This window comes from Asterias amurensis, chromosome 2, assembly GCF_032118995.1.
Source record: "Asterias amurensis chromosome 2, ASM3211899v1".
Classification (NCBI taxonomy): Eukaryota; Metazoa; Echinodermata; class Asteroidea; order Forcipulatida; family Asteriidae; genus Asterias; species Asterias amurensis.
The window spans coordinates 16,257,685-16,280,700 of record NC_092649.1 but is presented as its reverse complement, the minus strand read 5'-3'; the positions used below and the strand labels follow the sequence as shown (position 1 = coordinate 16,280,700).

Genomic DNA, 23,016 nt, shown 5'->3' with positions numbered 1-23,016 from the left:
CAATTTCGTGAACCAAATCGTGAATATGTGCGCACACGAGTGCGATTTGTTTTGCAATGTCGTGAATTTTATTGCATACCATGTTGCATACCATTAGGATGATGTCATAGTTGTGGATAGTTTGTTACCGATCTAGGGAGTACTGTGGCGCTACAGCAGGCTCCCTCTGTAAAGCATGTGTATACCCAGGAACTTGGCACCAGGCCAAGGACGACCACACGCCTCGCTTGCCTCACAACAAAGACTACTGCTGCAATGACTACCGCTTATCTCACTGTTGGAAAGAAACCCCCCAGATCATTAGACATTTTATTCAAAGGTATGCAACATGGTATGCAATAAAATTCACGACATCGCAAATAATATTCGCAGACGTTTGCGCACATATTCGCGAATTGTTTCACGACATTGCATACGTGTGCGCACATATTCGCGAATTGTTTCACGACATTGCATACGTGTGCGCACATATTTGCGAATTGTTTCACGACATTGCATACGTGTGCGCACATATTCGCGAATTGTTTCACGACATTGCATACGTGTGCGCACATATTTGCGAATTGTTTCACGACATTGCATACGTGTGCGCACATATTCGCGAATTGTTTCACGACATTGCATTCGTGTGCGCACATATTTGCGAATTGTTTCACGACATTGCATACGTATGCGCACACGTTTGCGATAGGCGATGTCCCTTCAGGGCCACCATATTTACATGCCCACCTTTTGTCATGCCTCCTTGCTAGGTGGCCTGCCCATCTCCACTTCTTTGATTTGTTAGTCAGAGACACAATTTCATCCCATAACTCAAACGGGATTTTGTGGCTTTGAAGTATGCGAGTACATTGTATATAATTACTGTAGGCCTTCTACTGTACTACTTCAAGGAAGTAACAAAGACAATACAATCAGTATGGTCATTCATTGGTGCCCTTTTGTAATAATATGAATTCCTTCAAAGGGGTAAAATTTACAATGAAAATTAATCTTGCTCCTGCAAGATTAAAGGCACTGGAATCGTTTGGTAAGTGTCAAAAACCAGTATTCTCACTTGGTGTACATGTATCTTAACAAATATGCATAAAATAACAAACCTCTGAAAATCTGGGCTCAATTGGTCATCGTATTTGCAAGATATTATTGAAAGAAAAAAAAATGCAGTACTTTGTGTGCTTTCAGATGCATAACAAAAGGCTTTAACAGCTGAAGTTTTTCATTGTTTTGAGTTACAAATTACTTCTTTTCAAAAACTACATGTAAGTTACTTCGAGGGAGCCATTTCTCACAATGTTTTATACTACCAACAGCTCTCCATTGCAAGTTTTTATGCTTACAATTATTTTGAGTAGATACCAATAGTGCCCAGTGCCCTTTGAAGGATGTAAAATGCCATTGTATTTGATACAGCTTTCCATTGCTTGTTAAACCAAGTAAGTTTTTATATGCTCACAACTATTTTGAGTAGCTAACAATAGTGTCCAGTGCCTTTAAGTATTATAGATTGGAATCCAATGGTGAGACCAATGGCCAATTTCAAAGTTTGTTTTCCTCTTGAGTTGAAAAGAAAATTAATGACGGCTTTGTATCCAAACAATTTACCCTCTTATGATCATTCACACAACCAGAACATGGGCTCTCGAATTTCTGTTTACGCAAGTAAAAGCTGTCGGTGTAGTAACACTTCAGCAAGACAATTCTCTGAAAGTTGAACTGTGAAAGTCTTTGTTATATTATGTGGGGTCAGGTCACCGCCTTGTGAGAAATCCACAAAAACCCATTCATAGCTTTCCTGCACGTTGCTATTGGGAAAGTAACCCAAGTCTGGCATGTTTGTGGTTTGAGGAGGCAGACTTGGCACAGCAGGCTGTAAGGTCCTGAGGGTCAGGCCTCATTCTGAGGCTTTGTATCGTTAGCCCCAGCATCCTTGGACTGGTACTGCCCTCTCAGCGTACTGTTCTACTTCTTGATTCATTCTTTCTCTCTTTAAGATCAGCTGATGGGGAGACATCTGGGAAACAGAAACCGAGAGGCTGATTTGGCAGATGTTGTCAGGCCTAACTCTCAGTTTATTTGTGGGAGAGGTTGGTGCTGTGAATATTCTTGGAGTGCTTGTTGTCTAAAGTCAATTTTTTTAGATTGGTATTCTTAAATAGCGACGATCCTGTTGTGTTGGTGTGAAGACTGAAGAGAGAAGAGAAGATCAAGTCTTCCTTCTAGTCTGACTCAACTAGGAGTGTTATGTAGTATCTATTGAGATTCAGAGATACATTGCTACAGAAATTGCTTTATGCCGATCTTTGTCACAAGTTGAGTTATCCTTCATTTTGTTGTTCAGCAACATCCTGATCATCATTAACTTCATGAACTTGACACATCACCCAAAGTAAACCCACCTTTTTGAGAGCCTTCTGAAAACCATCAATCACTTCAAGAGACATTATGAATCAGGATATTTCTTTCACTGTATTGCGTGACCTTACACTTCAGCTTGGAAATGTCTACAGAACGTGTGCTGCTGGTATAATTAGGGAGCACTTTAATATTCAGGTATGTTTGTAAGGTCTTGTAGTAGTAGTTTTAGTCAGTCTCTTAATTTTGGTTGTACCCTTACAAAGCTCCAGAACTTTGGGCCTGCTCAAAATTTTCGAGCAACAATCCCCTCCTCCAATTAGACGCAGTTGCAACGTACTTAAAACAAGAAGGACGTCCTACGACTGGAATTTTCGTACTTGGATCGTACTAGGGACATAATATGGTCGGGCGTCATTTAGATGTACATGTGCACAAAGACCAGGGGTCGATTTCACAAAGAGTTAGTCCTAGGAGATATTAAAAACGTATGGGTAGTCCTAAGTTAGGACGAGTAACACGTCGTAAGACGATATAAGACTAGTCTTAACTCTTTGTGAAATCCACCCCTGGTCTGTTTGTAGCACGTTCATCCTGTTTACAGACAGACCCAACCCATTTCCAGTACTTAAGCGACCACGGTCACATTGAAGATGGCCAAAATATACGTTCAAGCCAGACCAAACCCGTTTTAACGATTTTCCTAGGACGTGTTCGGACGTTTTGAGAACTAGTTTGGTGTGTCCGAACCTAGCGGTATAAATCCAATGGCTGTTTACCAATTAAAAGCAATGATTCAAGGATAACATGATACGCCCTTGTAATTTTTTTCAATCTTTCTCTTATTCTCTCCTCAGAGAACGGTCTCATTAAAAACAAAATCCAATTAAAAACTCACTTGCCAGCATTCGTGGGGTTTCTTTGGCCTAAGTAAATGACAGTCCTGAACCTTAAGGCCAGTCCGTTACAGACAAACAAATTATTTTGTAGTGTTCTCCACAGACTTTTTTTTCGGGGGAGGGGGTCGGGGGGTTGGGTTGCAGTATGACGTCATCTTCGGCTGTTGATATGACAACGGTCACGATGATTGTGAGGGGGCCTCGGGGGGGAGTCCTGGCTAAAAAGACACTCCAATATGAGCCGAGATGCCCCAGTTTTGAAAAGAAAAAAAATCATGTACTTTTAAAGCGACCGTCAATGAGGCGTGTATCTACACGCCTGCCAGTCGGTCCGTCTAAGGAGAATCGCAGTGCAGCGGTTTGGCGGTCTGCGAGCTCACCAACATGGCCGTTTGTTGAGTGAACTCCAGTTGTAACTAAAAATCTGTCTCAAAGAGATTTTTATAGCAGCATTTCGCACTGCAATTGATGTTCAGTTTCGTAGATGAATTTTTGGCAGGGTGGCAATTATGTTGGAGGATGGCCAATTCTTTAGCAGGGCGGTCTTAAACTTTGGGAGGACGGCTCAAAACCCAAGTGTGGAGTACTGACTTTGCCATGAGAATTCCACAATGACAGTGTACAGAATTGCTTCTTCATAAAAGGGAAGGTGTACGTTTGGTAATCACTAATTAAAATTAATGGTAAGGCCACATAAACAAAAAAGATTGTTGATCGTCCCCGCCCGACCGCTCAAAACCCCCCACCCCATTTCTATTTTATTTTTTATTTTTTTTATTTTATCATATCATAAAAAACAAACTTTTCAATGATATTTTTTTCAAAATGTACAGGTTTGAAAAGATGTTTAAAGAAGGTTTTTATTCATGTTAGCAAAGCAAGTCTGAGGTGGGATTCGAACCAGGGTTAACATAGGTGAAAGGCAGGGAGAGAAACCATTGAGCCAACCTGATCCAATGAATTGACAGTGTGAAACAGTTTTTCAATAATTTATTCTATAATATTTCTTATTCTTGAAATTGAAAAACTGATGGTTGGCTGATATGGGCCATTTGAAGTGCCACTTACTCAGGAGACTTAGCCTAAGAGTTTGGATCTGATGGACTTGAGACTTAAAGGCAGTGGACACTATTGGTAATTATTCAAAATAATTATTAGCATAAAACCTTTGGTGACAATAATGGGGAGAGGTTGATGGTATAAATTATTGTACGAAACGGCTCCCTCTGAAGTGCCATAGTTATTGAGAAAGAAGTAATTCTGCACAAATTTGATGCCGAGACCTCAGATTTAGAATTTGAGGTCTCGAAATCAACCATCTAAAAGCACACAACTTCGTGTGAAAAGAGTGTTTTTTTCTTTCATTATTATCTCGCAACTTCCATGACCGATTGAGTTCAAATTTTCACAGGTTTGTTACTTTATGCATATGTTGAGATACATCAAGTGAGAAGACAGGTTTTTGACAATTACCAATAGTGTCCATTGTCTTTAACGGCTCTGAACAATATACAACTTTAAAGGGTTTTGTAGATCAAGTTTTTGGTCATGACATGCATCCCTACTCGATGTGTATGTAGTACAATTTACCTGTAGAAGTTTCAATGTTTTTTTCGTGAGATTGTTTTACTCTTTTCTCAAAAAATACAGCACCTCAGCAAGTAATATTTTCAGGGAAATTTTCTACCGTCATTATCTTTACACCCTGTAATTTTAATGTAAATCTGTGGACATTTGTGTTTTGTGTCGTACTAAATGGACCCGAACCCTTTAAACTGTGATATTGTTCTACCGAAACACATGAATTAGCAAATGTTTCAACCAGTCTGCTTTTTTTTTCTGTCTTTCTCTTTGTGAAACCGTTTCTGCAATAGTTTGTTGGAAAGAAAACTTAGTCTAGTTTTACCTAGCATAGTGTATTCGACAGAAAATTAGCCTGTAACTTCAACATAATGGCTTAGTGTTGAAAGTTCACTTGGTTTTGGACAAAATGTCACGCAATGCCATTGCTATTTTTTTTTTCCTGAAGTATTTTTATTATTAATTCTTTAACTCACCAGAGGCATTTACTATTTTTGCATAATTTTAACTATAACCTTTCGAAAGCTTTCCCTGATGTAAGAGAACAGACTTCATCCTAAGCTAGGGGTAGTTACCAGATGTAATTTGTAATGCAATTTATATTAATGATTTCATTTGGAAAGGATTAATTTGAAGTCAGAAATTCTAAATGAACTTCTGAATCTGACCTGATTGTTCTATACCCCTGACATGTATGACACAATGTAAAGTCTTGCTACACCTACTCACTTATTACATAAAGTCGATCTTTTTTGTTTTATTCATGTACTGGGAGTTCTTTTCTCTAATTGAGATTAGGAGAAGAAAATCCATAGTAATTTATTTATGAAGTTTTAAATATTTTGCCAATGTTTCTTTTGGGAAAAAAATGAATCATAATTGTATGTGAAAAGATGAACTGTACAAACTGACTAAGGAAGAACAAAGCTCTTCATTCTGTAAGTCTTCGGTGCATTTATGAAGTCGTACGGCAGAATGAGTTTGCTATCTCACTTCACCACTTTAAGACACTGAACACTATTGGTAATTGTCAAAGACTAGTCTTCACACTTGGTGTATCTCATCATATGCATAAAATAATAAACCTGTGAAAGTTTGAGCTCAATCGGTCGTCGAAGTTGTGAGATAATAATGAAGTTGTGTGCTTTCAGATGCTTGATTTCAAGACCTCAAATTCTAAATCTGAGATCTCGGAATCAAATTCGCAGAAAATTACTTCTTTCTCGAAAACTACATAGTTTCAGAGGGGGCCGTTTCTCACAATATTTCATACCATCAACCTCTCCCCATTACTCCTTACCAAGTAAGGTTTTATGCTAAAAAAATATTTTGAGTAATTACTAATAGTGTCCACTGCCTTTTAACACCCTAAACCATAGTATGGTCCTAACTGCCTGAGCTCATGTGTTTACATCCGCTGATTTAAAATACTACTATGGTTTCAGTTAATCATCTAACTGTAAGCACCATGCTGCAGTGCAACTTGGTTAATGCGCATGTGAAGAACCAATTCAAATGAGATTAAAATTAAAGCACAGCAGTAAAACCCATCAGTAAAACAAGTTTTCAAAATTAAGTTTTCACCATAATTTTAACGTAAGTTTTCAACCATTAAGTTGGCAATGGTTTGTCCACGTCACTGATTATAGATGGCAAAAAGAAAACTTGTGAAACTGCCTTTTCAAGCTACTTTGCTCAAAAACCTGTTGGCAAAGTTATCTGTGTAATAAAGCACATTAACAAACAACCTTTAGTTAGTGTTGCAGTTTTTAAAGAAAGAAAAAAAAAAACCTGCATAAGTAAGCATGGTCTGAAAAAACTCCACCCACAAACCAAAGTCTAATCTTCTGTCACAATTGAAGGAAACCTGTTATTAAAGAGACGATACACCCTAGACCCCTTAGGGTTCGCAAGTGAGGTATGATTGTGTTTACTCAATTAAAAAGTGTGCCCTAAAGGTAACAACTTTACCTCTGTAAACCTATTGGCGGCAGCCAAGGTGAGCATTCAGCAAGTATTTCCAGCAGCTTAGATGACTAATGAGAAATTCAATGATTTATTATCTAGAGCTTAAACGGTAATAGCTATGTTAGAGCATTTAAAAGAGTTGTTATTTTCCAAGCAGTTATTTTCTTTGGATTATTTTGTACCTCTGAGTCTAAGACTGTTTGTAAACATGAGAGGGCAAGACAATACACAAGGCCCTCTCTATTCTTAGAACACAATGGTGGGAGAACAGAATTGTACTTGGACCAGGGGAGGGATAGTTTAGACAGGTAGCCTACAGGTCACATTCAAGGTCTCTTCTGTAAAGCTTTAAGGGGAACTTTGAGGATGTCTCAGGCTACCCCTCCACCCACATAGCCTGAAGGTTTGTTGTGATTAAGGATCAAACTTTCCAGGGTGAAGGACTGGAAGGGGGAAACTGAGCTTTGTCTTGAGTCCCAAATGGCACTGGAAGGGGATTATTTGTGGATTGAGGAAGTTTCCTTTTGAGCCAACAGATTTATTTGTTCATTTCGGGCGAGGCTGTTTAGCTCAAAAAGAAGTACAGATTGACACTGGCTGGTCTACACTGAAATCTTGATTTAAAAAATTGTTATCACTCATGATATTCTTCTTACTTTTGATTTCCGATTTTTTTGCAGAGCCATAAAATTGGGCCCAGTTCATCAGTAAACTTAAATTTAAATTATAGCTTGTCAAGTAAACTTAACTTTTAAAAGTGACTGCTCAAGGCAAGTTTGCTTGGTTACGTATTTAGAAAAAAAATTACAGCTATTAATTGCGAATTAATGTCCCGAATTTAAGCTGCTTTCCTCTGTGTGTTCAGCTGTGGGTTTCCCTGCAGCTTACTCATGTTAAAGCACCACGTTGCCTTGGATCTGCAAGTTGGTCTATAAAAAGCGTTTGTAACCGTTTGTAATAAAATGCATATGGTTGGAAAGATGTTTTTAAAGTAGAATACAATGATCCACACAAACATGCCTCGAAATTGTACGGTTTTCCTTTTACCTCGTCCACTAACACGGTCGGCTATTTATCATAAATGTCCGACAGTGTCAGTTCGCACAGTAAAAGGAAAACCACGCAAATTCGAGGCAAATTTGTGTGGATCATTGTATTCTACTTTTAAAACATCTCTCCAACCATATGCATTTTATTACAAACGCTTTTTATAGACCAACTCGTCCGATCCAAGGCAACGTGTTCTTTTAATGTCCTTGATGAGTTATAGGATGAACTTCCTGCAGACGTTTCAACATGAAAATCAAATCTAAATGTAGAAAGATTTAGACCATAAATAGACTAGCCTTCATCGTTAATTTTAATTAATAAACATAATAATAATATTAATTATAACATCGTGCTTATAAAACCATGCTTATAAAGTGCCTCAAAGGCTGTTGACTCAAAATACATGTAATTATTATCATAAAACCTTGATAGTTGATCGTATAAAACATTATAAGAAGCAGCTCCCTCTGAAGTGGCGTAGTTTTTCGCGAAAGATGTAATTTTCTACAAATTTGATTTCGAGACCTCAGATTCAGAATTTGAGGTCTCGAAATCAAGCATCTGAATGCACACAACTTTGTGTGACCGACCATGGTGCGACATGTTATTTTATGCATATGTTGAGATACACCAACTGTAAAGACTAGTCTTTGACAATTACCAATAGTGTCCAGTGTCTTTAGCATTAATTTTGTTTTGTATAGTGCCTTTCAAACTACACAAAGCACTTCACAAAAAAAAAAAAAAAAACATTAAAAACACAAGACCCCAAAATAGCATGTGGTGTTTGTATAACATGATCACTCATTTTCAATAAACCCGGGGGGGGGGGGGGGGGGTTTCGATGTTTTCCCCAAAATGTAGGCATGAATAATTCTGATAAAGTATGTTAAATACTGGACTAAAAATTGGGAAGCAATACGGGGTGCTTTATCCATACTTGCACAACAAACTATCGGTGACAGATTTGTAGTTATTGGCTATTTCCTGCCTACTCAAGGCCAGCACCCTTCTCTATATGTCATTCCAGTTCCTTAAGGTAAAAATACCCTTTAACCTCCCCCTTGCTAAAGTTTGCCTCCACCCATTTTAATACTTGACATTTGCTTGGGTAGTACGTGGCCTTCATTAAGGGCGTGAATAGTCTAGTATTGTAAGGACAGGTTTACCTCTGTCTCCTGTTTTTAGGGCCGGGACTGATTGGGAAGTGATTGTATGTTTTCATTAATGACGTTCTGAAGGCCTAAATGGATCATTATGATTTCTCTGCTCATGGATTTTCTCCTGGTATGTATAATTGTACTCTAGTCTTGGCTTAAAGACACTGGACACTAATGGTAATTGTCAAAGACCTATCTTCTCACTTGGTGTATCTCAACATATTATGCATCAGATAACAAACCTGTGCAAATTTGAGCTCAATCGGTCATTAAAGTTGCGAGATAATAATCATTATTAATGAAAGAAAAAAAACACTCTATTCACACAAACGTGTGTGCTTTCAGATGCTTGATTTCGAGACCTCAAATTCTAAATCTGAGGTCTCGAAATCAAATTCGTGTAAAAGAGTCAACTACTGTGGGTTAATACATCAGACACTATTGGTAATTGTCAAAGACCAGTCTTCTCACTTGTTGTATCTCAACATATGCATAAAATAACAAACCTGTGAAAATTCGAGCTCAATTGGTTGTCGAAGTTGCGAGATAAAAATTGAAGAAAAAGCACCCTTGAACACGAAGTTGTTTGCTTTCAGATGCTTGAATTCGGGACCTCAAATTCTAATGCTGAGGTCTCGAAATCAAATTCGTTGGAGAATTACTTCTTGCTCGAAAACTACATTACTTCAGAGGGAGCCGTTTGTCACAATGTTTTATACTATCAACCTCTCTCAATTACTTGTTACCAGGAAAGGTTTTATGCTGATAATTATTTTGAGTAATTACCAATAGTGTCCACTGCCTTTAATTGTGAATGTGTTTTTGTGTGGCCAGAAATTTATTTTTGACTACAAGGTCCAGTTTTTGATGTGAGTTTTTTTGTAAGATTAAGAAATAGAATGTTTATCCCGTTTCAATGATAATTTTAGAGCGGATAAACAATCCTAACAATTTTTACTAGTTGGGCAAATTAAAAAATACCATCACAATTAAAAATAGTCAAGATTTCTGTTTTGGGGCTATACAAACTTCTAAAAGTAGTATGGGACCTTGGAAAAAATGTGTTGTTATGATAAAACTACATTTATAAATACATTTTACGTTTCCTTAGTAACGGTAGTTTCAATGACGTGCAGTATCAATTGTAATTTTATCTTCTAAAAAGTAGAATCTTAAATGCGTTCACTCCCTGTGTATTAAGAGCAAACTCTGTAACAAAAAGGTGCTAGTAGACAGTTTAGGTTATATATAATACTGTCTATAGACCGTATTGAGTATGACGTCACCAATCAAATATCTGACCTACAAGATGGCGTCTGTGCGCGTGTGCGTGCATGTGCCGTAGAAATCAAACTGGAATGTTGCGTGCTGCGTGCTTTGATGATGTACGCGTTTGGACGCTCATACGGTTTGCCCTACAAGATGGCGACTTTCATAGTAAAAAAGGGTTATTCAATACGGTCTATTGTTCCCTCAAGCTATGGATTGGTTACCTTGATTTGAATGAAAGAAAAACCCAAGATGGTGGACCAATGTGACTTTCTGTTAGCCAGTACTAGTAGCCTACTTCAGCAGCTGATTTCATTAGGAACGCAGACCAAACTGCAGAGCGAACATTTTAGATGAAAACAGGATTTTTTATTTTTTATTTTTTTATGCAAGTCGCCAGACACACAAGGCCTGAAGGCCACTTCAAGGTGTGGGCTCGATTAGTTTATTCCAGAGGCCGTTGCCACCTACTCCTAGGGCTGAAACAGGGTTGCTCCTTTTACAGTCCATATGGATGTAGGCTTGGGTATCATCAATCCGAAGCTTGGCTGGTAGAGCAGAAAGCATTACCTCCCCAATTTTACGTAGCAAGTGTCACGACCGGAACTTGAACCCACACTCTGCTGGTCAAACACCAGAGATTGAATCCGGTGCTCTTAACCGCTCGGCCACGACACGGCAAATTTCCATTTGTTGCATATTGCTTGTTACTGGTATTCAGCTGTTTGCTCATCCTGAAATCACGTCGAAATTTGGTTGGTAATCCTGTTTTTATCAAGGTAAAAATTTCATGCTAAGCAAGTTTTTTTTTTTTTTCGAATTGCCTCTAACTACCGGGCAATCTCGGTGGGCTAGTTGGTATGACACTGCGCTAGAATTGCAAAGGTGGTGGGTTTGAATCCCACCCGAGTAATATGCCTGTGATTTTTTTCACAGGACTCGTGGAAAGCACTGAGTATACAGTGAGTATATGGGTAAAAACCAAAATTAATACTCTTTATCCTCGGTGCAAATTTAACATCTATCAAGTTTTTGTGCTTATAATAGCAGCTCAAAGAAATTGGGCCCAGGGCACAATTTCATGGGGAAATCTGCTAACCCTAAGCAAAGAATCTGCCCTTGCGGAAGCAGGGAATCCCACACTTACGCCAAGCATACTTCATGGGTTAGCGGGAAATGAGTGGCTTGTGTGCGCATACCCCCACATTACTAGGCCTTTTTCGCTTGAAACACAGCTATGAATCCCAGTCGTGTAAGCTTGGTCAATATCACGATATTATCGAATATCGCGATACTAATTTGGAAACGATTTCGATATCGGATCGATTTGGTTTTAATCGAAATATCGATATATCGCGATATATCGCGATATTGATTAAGTATCGCAATATCACAATGTATTTCCTAGCTGAGATTTCTTGCACCCCATAGGTCATTAGAACACCTATCTTATGCTATGACTGTCTCTTCTACAACTTTCAGTGGGAGTTTGAAGGCTGATGATGTCAAATTTAATTAATCGCGATTATATCGAATATCGCAATATATTGTTGGCGATATATCGTGAATAAAATAAATCGATATCACCCAAGCTTACAGTCGTGACACTTGTGTCCTGAAGCAAGACACTTAACCACGATGCTTCGTCCTTCGGATGGGTCGTAAAGCAGTTGGTCCTTTGTGTTTTGTAACGCACTGTGAACTTATTGAAAAGAGAAGGGGTTCGCCCCGGTGTTCCTGGTTTGATTGGCTGCATATTGCACCACAGCACTTTGTAAAACATTGCATGATGCTATGTAAAAGGATTAGGTCTCATAATTCAATCGTAGTCCTACAAACATTGCAAGAAAATACTGAATGTTGAAGTGGCTTGACGGATTTATTTGGCAATTCACATAAAAATACAAAAATACAAATAATTTATACGAAAAGGATAAAATTGACATATATATATAACCAATCCCCATCAACTGACTGACAAAATCAACTGACTGACAAAATTGTACCCTTTAATATCTCTGTCCCGCCTAAACCTAAGAAGAATTTCCTAGAAGAGTGCGGGGTACATGAAGGAAAGAATTCATTGAAAGAAATAAGTGTCTGCACGCACAGCTTAATTCAGAATGTGTAGAGCTCCAAGTTAAGGGCCAAAGGTTCCTGATGCCCTATAGGGTCACTGGGTGGGACAGGGTATTTACTCATTGGAGTGAATAACAATCTGTCACATGTCATTAGAATCCAATGATGTGTTTGAGGCATAGAGTTATTTATATATAAGAACTAGAGGGCACATTGGCCTTTTTATGCGACCCGCCATGCGCGCTGGCGACCATTTTCTAAGTTGAACAAACAGGCATTGCTTAGCTTGTGTTTGTGCGGCCATTTTGTAAGTTGAAAAAAAAAAACAGCATCGCATAGCGTTCAATAAACGCAAACTCCAACGTGTGTTTCTTATTCAACGCGCGTACAGAATGGTTGTGGTCCCATAGCGTTTGTGAAAGAAGCATCACCAGTGCGCCCTCTAGTTCTTATATATAACTCTATGGTTTTGAGGTAGGTTTTTGAAAGCCCTCTTGTTGTGAAAATGGACCACAAGTATCAAGTTAGACTAGGATGGATTTCACAAAGAGTTAAGACTACATGTAGTCTCGTCCTAACTTAGGACTAGCCTAAAGTAGCACCTTGTAAACCCTTACTGGGTGCTAAATAATTGGGTCTCAAAATTCATCACTGCAATTACCTATCTTTCTGAAAGTTTTAATAATTTCAAAAACATCTTGTTCAGCAAAGATCACAAATATAAAAAGCATTCACTGTGTAAAAGACCATCTTCAGTCTGAAACTGCTTGATGGAAGTTGTCCGAGGCATATATTAACAGAAATGATGACTCAATGAGAGCCTGCTGATTTGAAAGAGCAGTGTTCATTAAACTCTTGCGTCAACCGCAGCCTACGCTCTCAAAGAGAGTAATGAATATGATAACGATCATGACGAGCTGATTGCAAAAAGGAAAAGGTCTGATGATGCCGTTCTTGGAAATAGTCTTGCTTAAAGGATTCGGGTACTTTTGGTAACACAAAACACAATGTCCACAGATTTACATTAAACTTACACAGTTTTAAGATACTAATAGTAGAAAGCGTATCTTACAATATAAGTTGCTGAGGTGCTGTAGTTTTTGAGAAATGAGACAAACAATGTCATGAAAATACGTTTTTTACATGCTAAACAGTTTTGGGATCATGATCAGTGAGACGAAATTTATTTTCATGACATTGTTATACTCATTTCTCAAAAACTACAGCACCTCAGCAAGTAATATTTTCAGGGAAGCTTTCTACAATCATTATCTTCCAACTGTGTAAGTTTAATGTAAATCTGTAGACATTGTGTTTTGTGTCGTACAAAAAGTACCCAGATCCTTAAAGCCATTGGACACTTTCAGTAAACAGTATTGTCTAAAGGCCCACACTTCGATATAAAAAATAACAAACCTGTGAAAATTTAAGCTCAATTGGTCATCAGAGTCGGGAGAAAATAACTGGAAAAACCCACCCTTGTTTCCGCATGTTTCGCTGTGTCATGACATGTGTTTAAAATAAATCTGTAATTCTCGACAACGAGAATTGATAATTGTTTTAATGTTTTCTCGAAAAGTAAAGCATTTCATGGAATAATATTTCAAGAGAAGTCTTTCACCATTACCTTCTGTAAACCCTGTAAGTTATTTGTAAATCTGTGAACTTTTTTCTTTTTTTTCCTGTGCTGAAAGTGTATAATGGCTTTAAAATACAATTGATGAATGGTCCGCAGAGGAGTACAAAAATAAGTGCATATCATACTGTTGACAATTCTTCTAAAATATTGTACAACCTTGATTTAAAGGCAGTGGACACTATTGGTAATTACTCAAAATAATTATTAGCAAAAAACCTTACTTGGTAACGAGTAATGGGGAGAGGTTGATGGTATAAAACGTTGTGAGAAACTGCTCCCTCTGAAGTAACGTAGTTTTCAAGAAAAAAGTAATTCACCAGCCACAAGAAGAATGCAAAAATAATGTAAGTTGGGCCGGTAGCCTGATTCTGCCAAGCAATACTACTCTGTGTTAAAGGAACATGTTGCCTTGGGTCGGTCGAGTTGGTCATTGAAAAGCGTTTGTAAGCGTTTGTAACCGTTAAAATGCACATGGTTAGAAAGATGTTTTAAAAGTAGAATACAATGATCCACACACATTTGCCTTGAAATTGCGTGGTTTTCCTTTTACTTTGCGAACTTTATGGGAGTCAAAAATTTGACTCTCATAAATGGCCGACCGTGTTTGTCGACGAGGTGAAAGGAAAACCATGCAAGTTCGAGTGATACTTGTGTGGACCATTATATTCTACTTTTAAAATATCTTTCTACGTATATGCATTTTATAACAAACGGTTACAGAACGCTTTTCAAAGACCAACTCGACCGATCCTAAGCAACGTGTTCCTTTAAGCGGTTTTTTGTGCTTACAGGCTTTTTGAAATTGGGCCGCGGTGTTTTGGCAGAGAAAGTAGGTAGCTTGACTGGCTTGAAGTTATGTAAAAGATCACATTCCTAGGATGAAGGAATTAACACAGCACACAGGATTAGTGCCACTTTAACCATAATTGTAATATTATATAATGATCCTTATGTCACAAGTTTGTGTTTGTGTCACAGGCATGTTACTCAGGTGGGATTCGAACCCATGACCCTTGCAATTCTAGAGCAGTGTCGTTCCAACTAAGAGCAAAGGTCTTGAACAAAAGGTCTTAAAATTGAATAAAATGGGGTGTTTGAGTTGCGTTCAGTGTACTATTCTTGAGGATGGGACTGAACTAGTGCTAGTTATGTAAATAGAAATGCCCCTTTGTACTGACGTCAGCAGAGGGTGACCACAGTACTCCAGTTACTAAACTAGCAGTTTGTTATAATTAGCCTGTTGCTAAATCTTCATCAATCGGTTGCCATGGTTATCTTACAAAAAGTAACCAAAATGAAGAGGGTTTTTTTTTCTTCAAATCTGGGTAGCTTACCCGGGAAGGTGGAGCAAAGCCATTAAAACAAAAACTCAATCACAAGCTGGATTAGTGTGATTGGTAAAGTTAAGTCTTCAAAAGTTAAAGTTAAAAATGTATATCTGAGTGCAATCCTCAGTTCATTGAGGACTTCACTTTTACTTCAAGAAGATCGTTTTGGTTGACGTCGGTGACCTTTTTTCCCCCCGCAGTTTGGGTGCTCTTATCAGGAATTGATCACTACTTGTAAGTGTGCTGCAGCCGATTTAACGAAACGCTAGGATGAATCTTATCGAAATTTGTCCTAACTTAGGATGGGTTCATTGCGTCCTAATTGCTATGGTTTCAATTAGTCCTATACATATCTATGGATGCAGAACATAACTCGTCCTAAAGTCCTGTTATCCGTGATGTATCTACTTGGAAACTATGAAGTATTTTACAGAAAACTTTCAAAATAAATTGTTTAATAAATCATCTTTATCTACTGTTACGGCATCCAACTTTTCAGCTGGGCCCAATTTCATCGCTCTACTTGCCGTAAGCAAAGAATCGGCTTAAGGAATTCCGAGCTTACGCCAAGCGTATTTCATGGATAAGCGGCGAATTTTGGCTTTTGCGCATGCGATCGCATTACTAGGCATTCTACGCCAACAAGGCTAGCGCAGAAATTTGGCGCTTGCACGTAAGTGGGGAATCGTGATAGTAAGCGCAGAATTCGGCGGTGGGCTGATGAAATTTGGTTCAGATCTTCTGATTTCCTTCTTTTAAGTGTGATCGGCCATTTAAAAAAAAAAAAAATTTCAATTATAAAGTTGAATGTCTGCTAATAGGAGGATTGTTTTTTCCTGAAGCAAATGTCACCGTGATGTAACTGCGGTCTCTTGTGGTATGAATGACATTTACCTGTTTACAGGAAGGGGTCACGTTACATTGTATGTAATAGAAGAAAGCACGTCTAAACTTTTCATTTCCTCAAACGTTGCACATCTACGAAAACATTTACCGCAAGTTGTTGTTTTTTCAGTATTTTGTGGGAACTGTATTGATTTGTTTATTTTAAAATAGATGTTAAATTTGCATCAGAGATAAAGAATAATAATTTTTTTTGTTTTACCCATATACACCAATGTGTGTTAGCACTGTATACTCAGTACGTTCCTGAGTTCTGTGGGGAAAAAGGGTTGTGATCAATGTTATTGCAAAGGTCGTGGGTTCAAATCCCACCTGAGTAATAAGCCCCTGATGGTTTTTTGCAAACACACATTGGTGTATTTGGGTAACACCAAAATAAAGATCTGTTCATTGTTCTAGAAAGTTTTTGAACTTATTATCAATTTGCTGTTTTATTTGTTTCTTCTCTTTTGTCTGCAGGGTACCAGTACCAGACGGTCCCGTACGTTAACCAAAGTGACGTCACTAGCAACGCTAGTGTCGCCCATTTCATCTGTAAAGAAAGTCGGACATGCACTTCAGGTGAGGAAAAATAAAAAGTCAGGCCATGTCTGAATTAGCGGCTACAGCTACGGCTACGGTTGGATTTCCATGTCATTGTGCGTTGAGGTATAGGACATCCTTAACAACACCCTTAGCAACAGCCGTAGTCGTAGCTGTTGAAACCAATTCGGATTTGGTCTTAGACCCAAACCCCCTCCTCTTATACCCTTCCCCAAATCCTTTAAAGGGAAGGTACATGTTTGGTAATTACCAAAAACAAATATTAACTTGGAAACTTACTTGGTAACGAGCATTGGAGAGCTGTTGATAGTATAAAACATTGTGGGAAACGACTCCCTCTGAAGTAATGTAGTTTTTGAGAAAGAGGTAATTTCTCATCAAAACAATAAAAGACTTCTAATCTGAAGGACACAAATTCGTCCAACAAGGGTGATTTTTCTTTCATCATTTTCTCGCAACTTGGATGATCAATTAAGCCAAAATTTTCACAGGCTTGTTTTTTAATGCTTATGATGGGATACACCAAGTGAGAAGACTGGTCTTTGACAATTACCAAATGTGTACCTTCCCTTTAATATCCACTCTGCGAAGGAATCAGAGGGACTGAGTGATAATCACTGGGCCAGACGTTGCAATCAACAATTTGGCACGGAGTGACAAGTAGGGAGATGATGATGTTGAAAGATTGAGGTCCTGAAAGTCTTGTACCTGTGCAACACATCAACGTGTACATTGCCTTTAATAAATCAATAAAAAAGTAATAACCGTATTTATGATGTGCCTTTTGCCAAAGGATGCAAAGCGCCAGGTATTATTACTGCAAGGAGTGGGGCGAATTTTTAAGATATAAGACCTAATCCTTAAGCACCATGTAATGGTTTACAAGATGCTGTGGCGCAATATGCTGCCAATCAAACCAGGGACACCAGGGCGAACTCCTTCTCTTTACAATAAGTGCACTGGGTTCTTATACATGCGTTTACATAACACATGGGACCAACGGCTTTACGTCCCATCCGAAGGACGAAGCAATGGTTATGTGTCTTGCTTAAGGACACAAGTGTTGTGGCTGGGGTTTCGAACCCACACTATGCTGATCAGAAACACCAGAGTTTGAATTCGGTGCTCTTAACCGCTCGGCCACAACACTCCCCTTTGCGATGACATACAGCACGATCAATTCCTGAAGCCCCTTTCACATGAGAGCAATTTAGCAAGGGTTCCGTTCCTTGCTAAATTGTAGCATGGTTTGAAAATCGTACGAAATGTACCACGTTCGAAAGGATAACAATTTGTTTCTACTGTCCAAAGTCACTTGCAAAATCTTTTCAAACATTGCAACAGTTTACTACCATGCTAAAATTAAGCAAGGGACCCCAGTTAAATTGCTGCCGTGTGAATAGCACATCAGCCTGATTATGTGCTCCGCCCAGTGGTCTTGTTCCACACTCATTAAAATTACACGTGGGTGGGTGAGCTGTTAATTACATGTACGTCAGTTTAATTTTTGTTTTGAGGTTATGTGTGCAAATCCCGTCCGTGAATAATCAAGTTTTAAGATAACTTAAATTGGTCCAAAACCACAACCTCTATGGTAATATTGTCATTGGTTGTTTCCTTAACAACAGCCTTGGCTGTAAACACGTTGTTTACGTAGTTGAAATACAAGGTTTCCATGACCAAATATTTTTGCCGCTTGCACCCACTTTCCTCTCTCAGTCTAAGTAAATAGAAAATCTTTTTTGCAGAGTTCTTACTTATTTCCATGTTTGTTTATTTCTGATGACTCCATCTGTCAAGGTGTAGTAATTTCTATTTCCGTACTGTGGCTCGTTTCTTCAACCGTGTTTCCTCATAGGAATTTGGTACGGTCATTTTTGCCACAGGGTCTAGTATGAAATTTAGGAGAATGTTGATCAATTAAAACATGCTTCTGTTATGGTGGGTTTTTTTAATCACCAGAATGACTCTTTTTTTCTAGATTTAGTTATATAGCTCAGCAACTCTCTTGAGATAACAGTCTCTGAAGATGACATGAAGCTTCAGTCTTCCGGCAAAAAATTTAATTTAAGAAAAGTAAAAAGTAAAACAAGGTCACATTGGATGGCATGGTTGGCTTGTGTGTAAAGTGCTCGCCTCTCACCAAGTTGACCCTGGCTCGATACCTGGCCAGGGCCATATATGTGAGTTGAGTTGTGCGTTGGTTCTTTGCTGTGCCACGAGGGTTTTCCAGACCATCCGGTTTTCCTCCCTTGGGAAAAATCAAACACTTTTGATCTTAGCTGTGCTCCGTGGTCATAATGGGTTGATGTGGCTGGCAGCCAAAGGCGCCCTTTTATGCCTCCTTCTAGAACACGTTGTAGCCGCATCCTTCGTAATTCAGCTCTTAGCTGCGAGTAGGGATGATTAGCCCCCCCCCCCCCCCCCCCCCCACAACATCATCATGCATTGCACAATTTTGCTGTGTAAAATGTTTACTATTAAATTGCGTGGTACCAGTTGCTAAAATATAGGATACGAACTGCCTCTAGCTACCGGGCAATCGCGATGGTCTATAGTTGGCGAGACACTGCTCTATAATTGCAAAGGTCTCGGGTTCGAATCCCACTGACTGTGATTTTTTTTCCACAGAGCTTGGGTAAGTTCCGAGTGTACAGTGCTTATACGGTGTACAGGTAGAATCAAAAGTAATATTCTTTATCCCTGATGCAAATGTCCATTTCATTAAAAACTTGAAACCCCTCCTGCAAACTGACCATTCAATATCATCCTCTAGCTCTTTACTATTTACTTTTGAATAATATTTAAGGAAGATGCACAAATTTGGGTTATGTTATTTTGTGGTCAAGGCTATGACTAATAGCACCAAGAGAGCTTCTTTTTTTAATTTCAATGTATTGTTGTTTTCATTACTTTTGCAAATGGCATCATTACGCATGCAACATATTTCTGATGAGTTTGTACTTCAAACATGTTTTAATTTGGCCGTACGCGTATCACGCAGTTTTCAAAGGATGAAGAGTCATTGCATTAAGACATGGTCACATTGTGACATGGTCACATTATAGGGTAATTAGTTTTTCAAAAGCTAATCTGACAGGTATTTATGATTTCAAACAAGGCAAAAGAAAAAACCAATTAGCATACATTGTGTTTTAAAAAATACACACCATACCTTGTTTTTTCCAACATTGTTATTGGTGTTCTTTTTCTGGTTGATTGTGTATTTGAACGAAGTCAAGCATCTGTGAAAGCACACAACTTTGTTTGACCAGGGTGTTTTTTCTTTCATTATTATCTCGCAACTTCGACGACCAATTCGACGAATTTTTTCTGGTTGTTTCTTTGCCAAAATCTAATGCTTTAAAGGCGTCGAAGGTGCAAGAGAATAATGAAAGAAAAGACACCCTCGTCACACAAGTTGTTTGCTTTCAGATGCCTTCATTTCAAGACCTCAGCTGAGGTCTTTATTCAGTTCAGATATTTTAGTGAGAAATTATCTCTGTCTCAAAAAAAAAGTTACTTCAGAGGGAGCCATTTCTCACGCTTTTGCCAATATATCCAGTTTCTTTAAGTGCGATTGACTCTGCTGTCTACATGGCCACGTGCTGTCAGGCACTGTCTACATGGCCACGTGTCTGACAAATATCGCTATTGCACTGTCTACATGGCCACGTGCCTGACAAACATGTGCACATTGTTTTAATAATAATAATAATAATAATATTGAGTTGTTATATAGCGCTTTTTCACTCCCTACGGGTGTCTCAAAGCTGTCTCACTGGGCCTAAATTCACTCCTTAACCATCTCAGCTCCCTGGGGAGTATACAGCCTCGTGCAACAAATGCGCTACTCGGCTAAATCAATCACAAGAACCATCTCTGCCCTCACAGGTCCCCTATTACCCCTGGGTGGAGAGAAGCAATAATAGTTAAGTGTCTTGCTTAGGGACACAAGTGTCACGACCGGGATTCGAACTCACACTCTGCTGAACAGGAACAGCAGAGCTTGAATTCGGAGCTCTTAACCGCTCGGCCATGACAACAAACACAATCCAAGCGAGCACAATTTCACTTCCATGGTTGGTCGCATTATCTCTTAAAAAGGCACTGGACACTAATGGTAATAACTCAAAATAATTGTAACCACAAAACTGACTTGGAAACAAGCAATGGAGAGCTATCGATAGTATAAAACATTGTGAGAAACGGCTCCCTCTGAAGTAACATACAATGTAGTTTTTGAGAAAGGGGGTAATTTCTCACTCAAATAATAAAAAACTTTTAGCTGAAGCCTTTTCAGGCACCATTAAGCCCAAATTGTTCTCAGGTTTGTTATTTTATGCATACACTTGTGTATGTTGGGATACACCAAGTGAGAATTTTGGTCCGTGACAATTTACCAAATGTGTCCAGTGCTTTTAATATCTTGTGGCCGCTGATGTTGTACACAACATCACCTGTCAGTAACAAGATAAACTATCTCATGGCCAACATCTTCTTTTGACAGCAGCGCTAATGCTTTTGATTAAAGAGGTATTTCAATTATAACGAGTATCCTTTGTATGAATTACTATATGAAATGTCAACAAATCCATAGTAAAATATACAAACATTTTTATGTCTATTTTTAGCAAGGAATGTTTTGTTGTGTTTTTCTTATCTCATTTTCAAAATGTACTTTTATTTTCTGCTCGGGGGAACTGTTTGCAATGTATATGCTACAGAGTAATTATTAATCAGAAAACAGCTTACATCAAACAGAAAATAATTAAAGCAATTGCAAGCAATGCCATAGCCCTGACCAAAATAGAATCAATTTAAGTATCCACCCATGTAAGTGAATGAATACAAATTAAAAAAATAAACAAGTGAGATCAACTTTAATCAAGTTTAAAAAGCAAACAATAGTTAATGACCTGACGTTTGGACCCTAGCAGAGTCTTTCTTGAAGGCTCAATGACAGCGCAAACATTATAAAGTTTGTAAAATAAAAACAATATTTGAAACACCTTGGAAAGGAAATATCTAACTGTACCTATATAAGAAAACAATTCAAGCATATTTACAAATGTATGTGATTTTAAATTGAATGGGTCTAGAGGAAGATCGCTCGACTTCGGAGTCGGAGGTCCCCGATTCAATTCCAGGGATGTCAAGTTTATTTTCTGTGCCTTGAACACCCATTAGGGAAGATATGTGCGCATTACAAGTCTTTATTGTTAATATTATTCAAATCACTTTCAAATCAACCCTGAAGACCCATCTTTTTTTAAAGACATTTCAGTAACATTCACTAGACATTGGAGTTTGTTCTTGTTTTTTGCACACTGCTGGAAAACTACCCAGGGGGAATGTTTTTATTTTATTATTATTATTGAGATAAAAAAAAGAGAAATTACTTTTTGATCTGAAGTTTGTTGAATGCACTGATGATTTATTTCAAGCGTTGCCATTGGAAGGGTCGTTTGTCATACTCATACTTTTTTTGACAAGTTCATTTTGTTTCCATGATTAAGGTGTATTGTTAACAAAATGGCTTCTTTCTTCTCAAGTAAATATACCATGATCAAACCGTTGTTATTCTTGTGCATTTATTGTGAAAAGTGACAGCTATCAGGGGCTTTGGTTTGGGGGAGTTTAAAAGTAATTCAGATGGGATTATAGTCCCAAGGTAACAGGGCTTTGACAAGTAGGCATTAAAAGTATACCACACCAAGAAACAAAAATATGTACTCCTACCAGTGAGGTAATTCCAGTGTAGAGTTCATTAACTCCCAAGGGCAGGTATTTTAATGCCTTAAGCAGAAGCTGCAACCTTGGCCGCTGTGGTCCTGAAAGGGGCTAGTTAGAATTCCACGCAGAAGTCCCCATCAGCGATTGGAGCAACTTTCCTGCCGTTGCGTGACTGGCGTCCATCAACGTCACACGGATGTTCCTACCAGTGATGCTGGTTTTGACCGGAAGAATTTGATCGTAGAGAGAATGATGATTGTGATGGAATGCTTGTTGTCCGTTAATACCACCAGGGAACACTGAGGTTTATTAATAGACATTTCCACCCATTGAGGAAGGAGTTGAGGAAGGGCTACGATTGGCAACTGGTAGTCCCGATGTGTGGGTTGGTGTTTACTGGGAATCTTTGTTGTTAAATCCAGCCTTGGGATTCCAATAAGCTGGTATTTGAAAAGACAAACTTGGCAAGGAGAACCTCATTCAGTTGCTAACTAGACGGCAGTAGA

At 38.5% G+C, this 23,016-nt stretch overlaps 1 protein-coding gene across 1 annotated transcript in view; it reads left to right on the top strand.

Moving 5' to 3' along the window:
• The window catches only part of LOC139953395 (rho guanine nucleotide exchange factor 3-like), a 58,707-nt gene that overhangs the window by 14,533 nt on the left and 21,158 nt on the right, over positions 1 to 23,016 (top strand). The window contains exon 6 of the mRNA XM_071952904.1: positions 16,691 to 16,792. Coding sequence (XP_071809005.1) covers positions 16,691 to 16,792 — 102 coding nt within the window. The remainder of the gene's footprint in view (positions 1 to 16,690; positions 16,793 to 23,016) is intronic.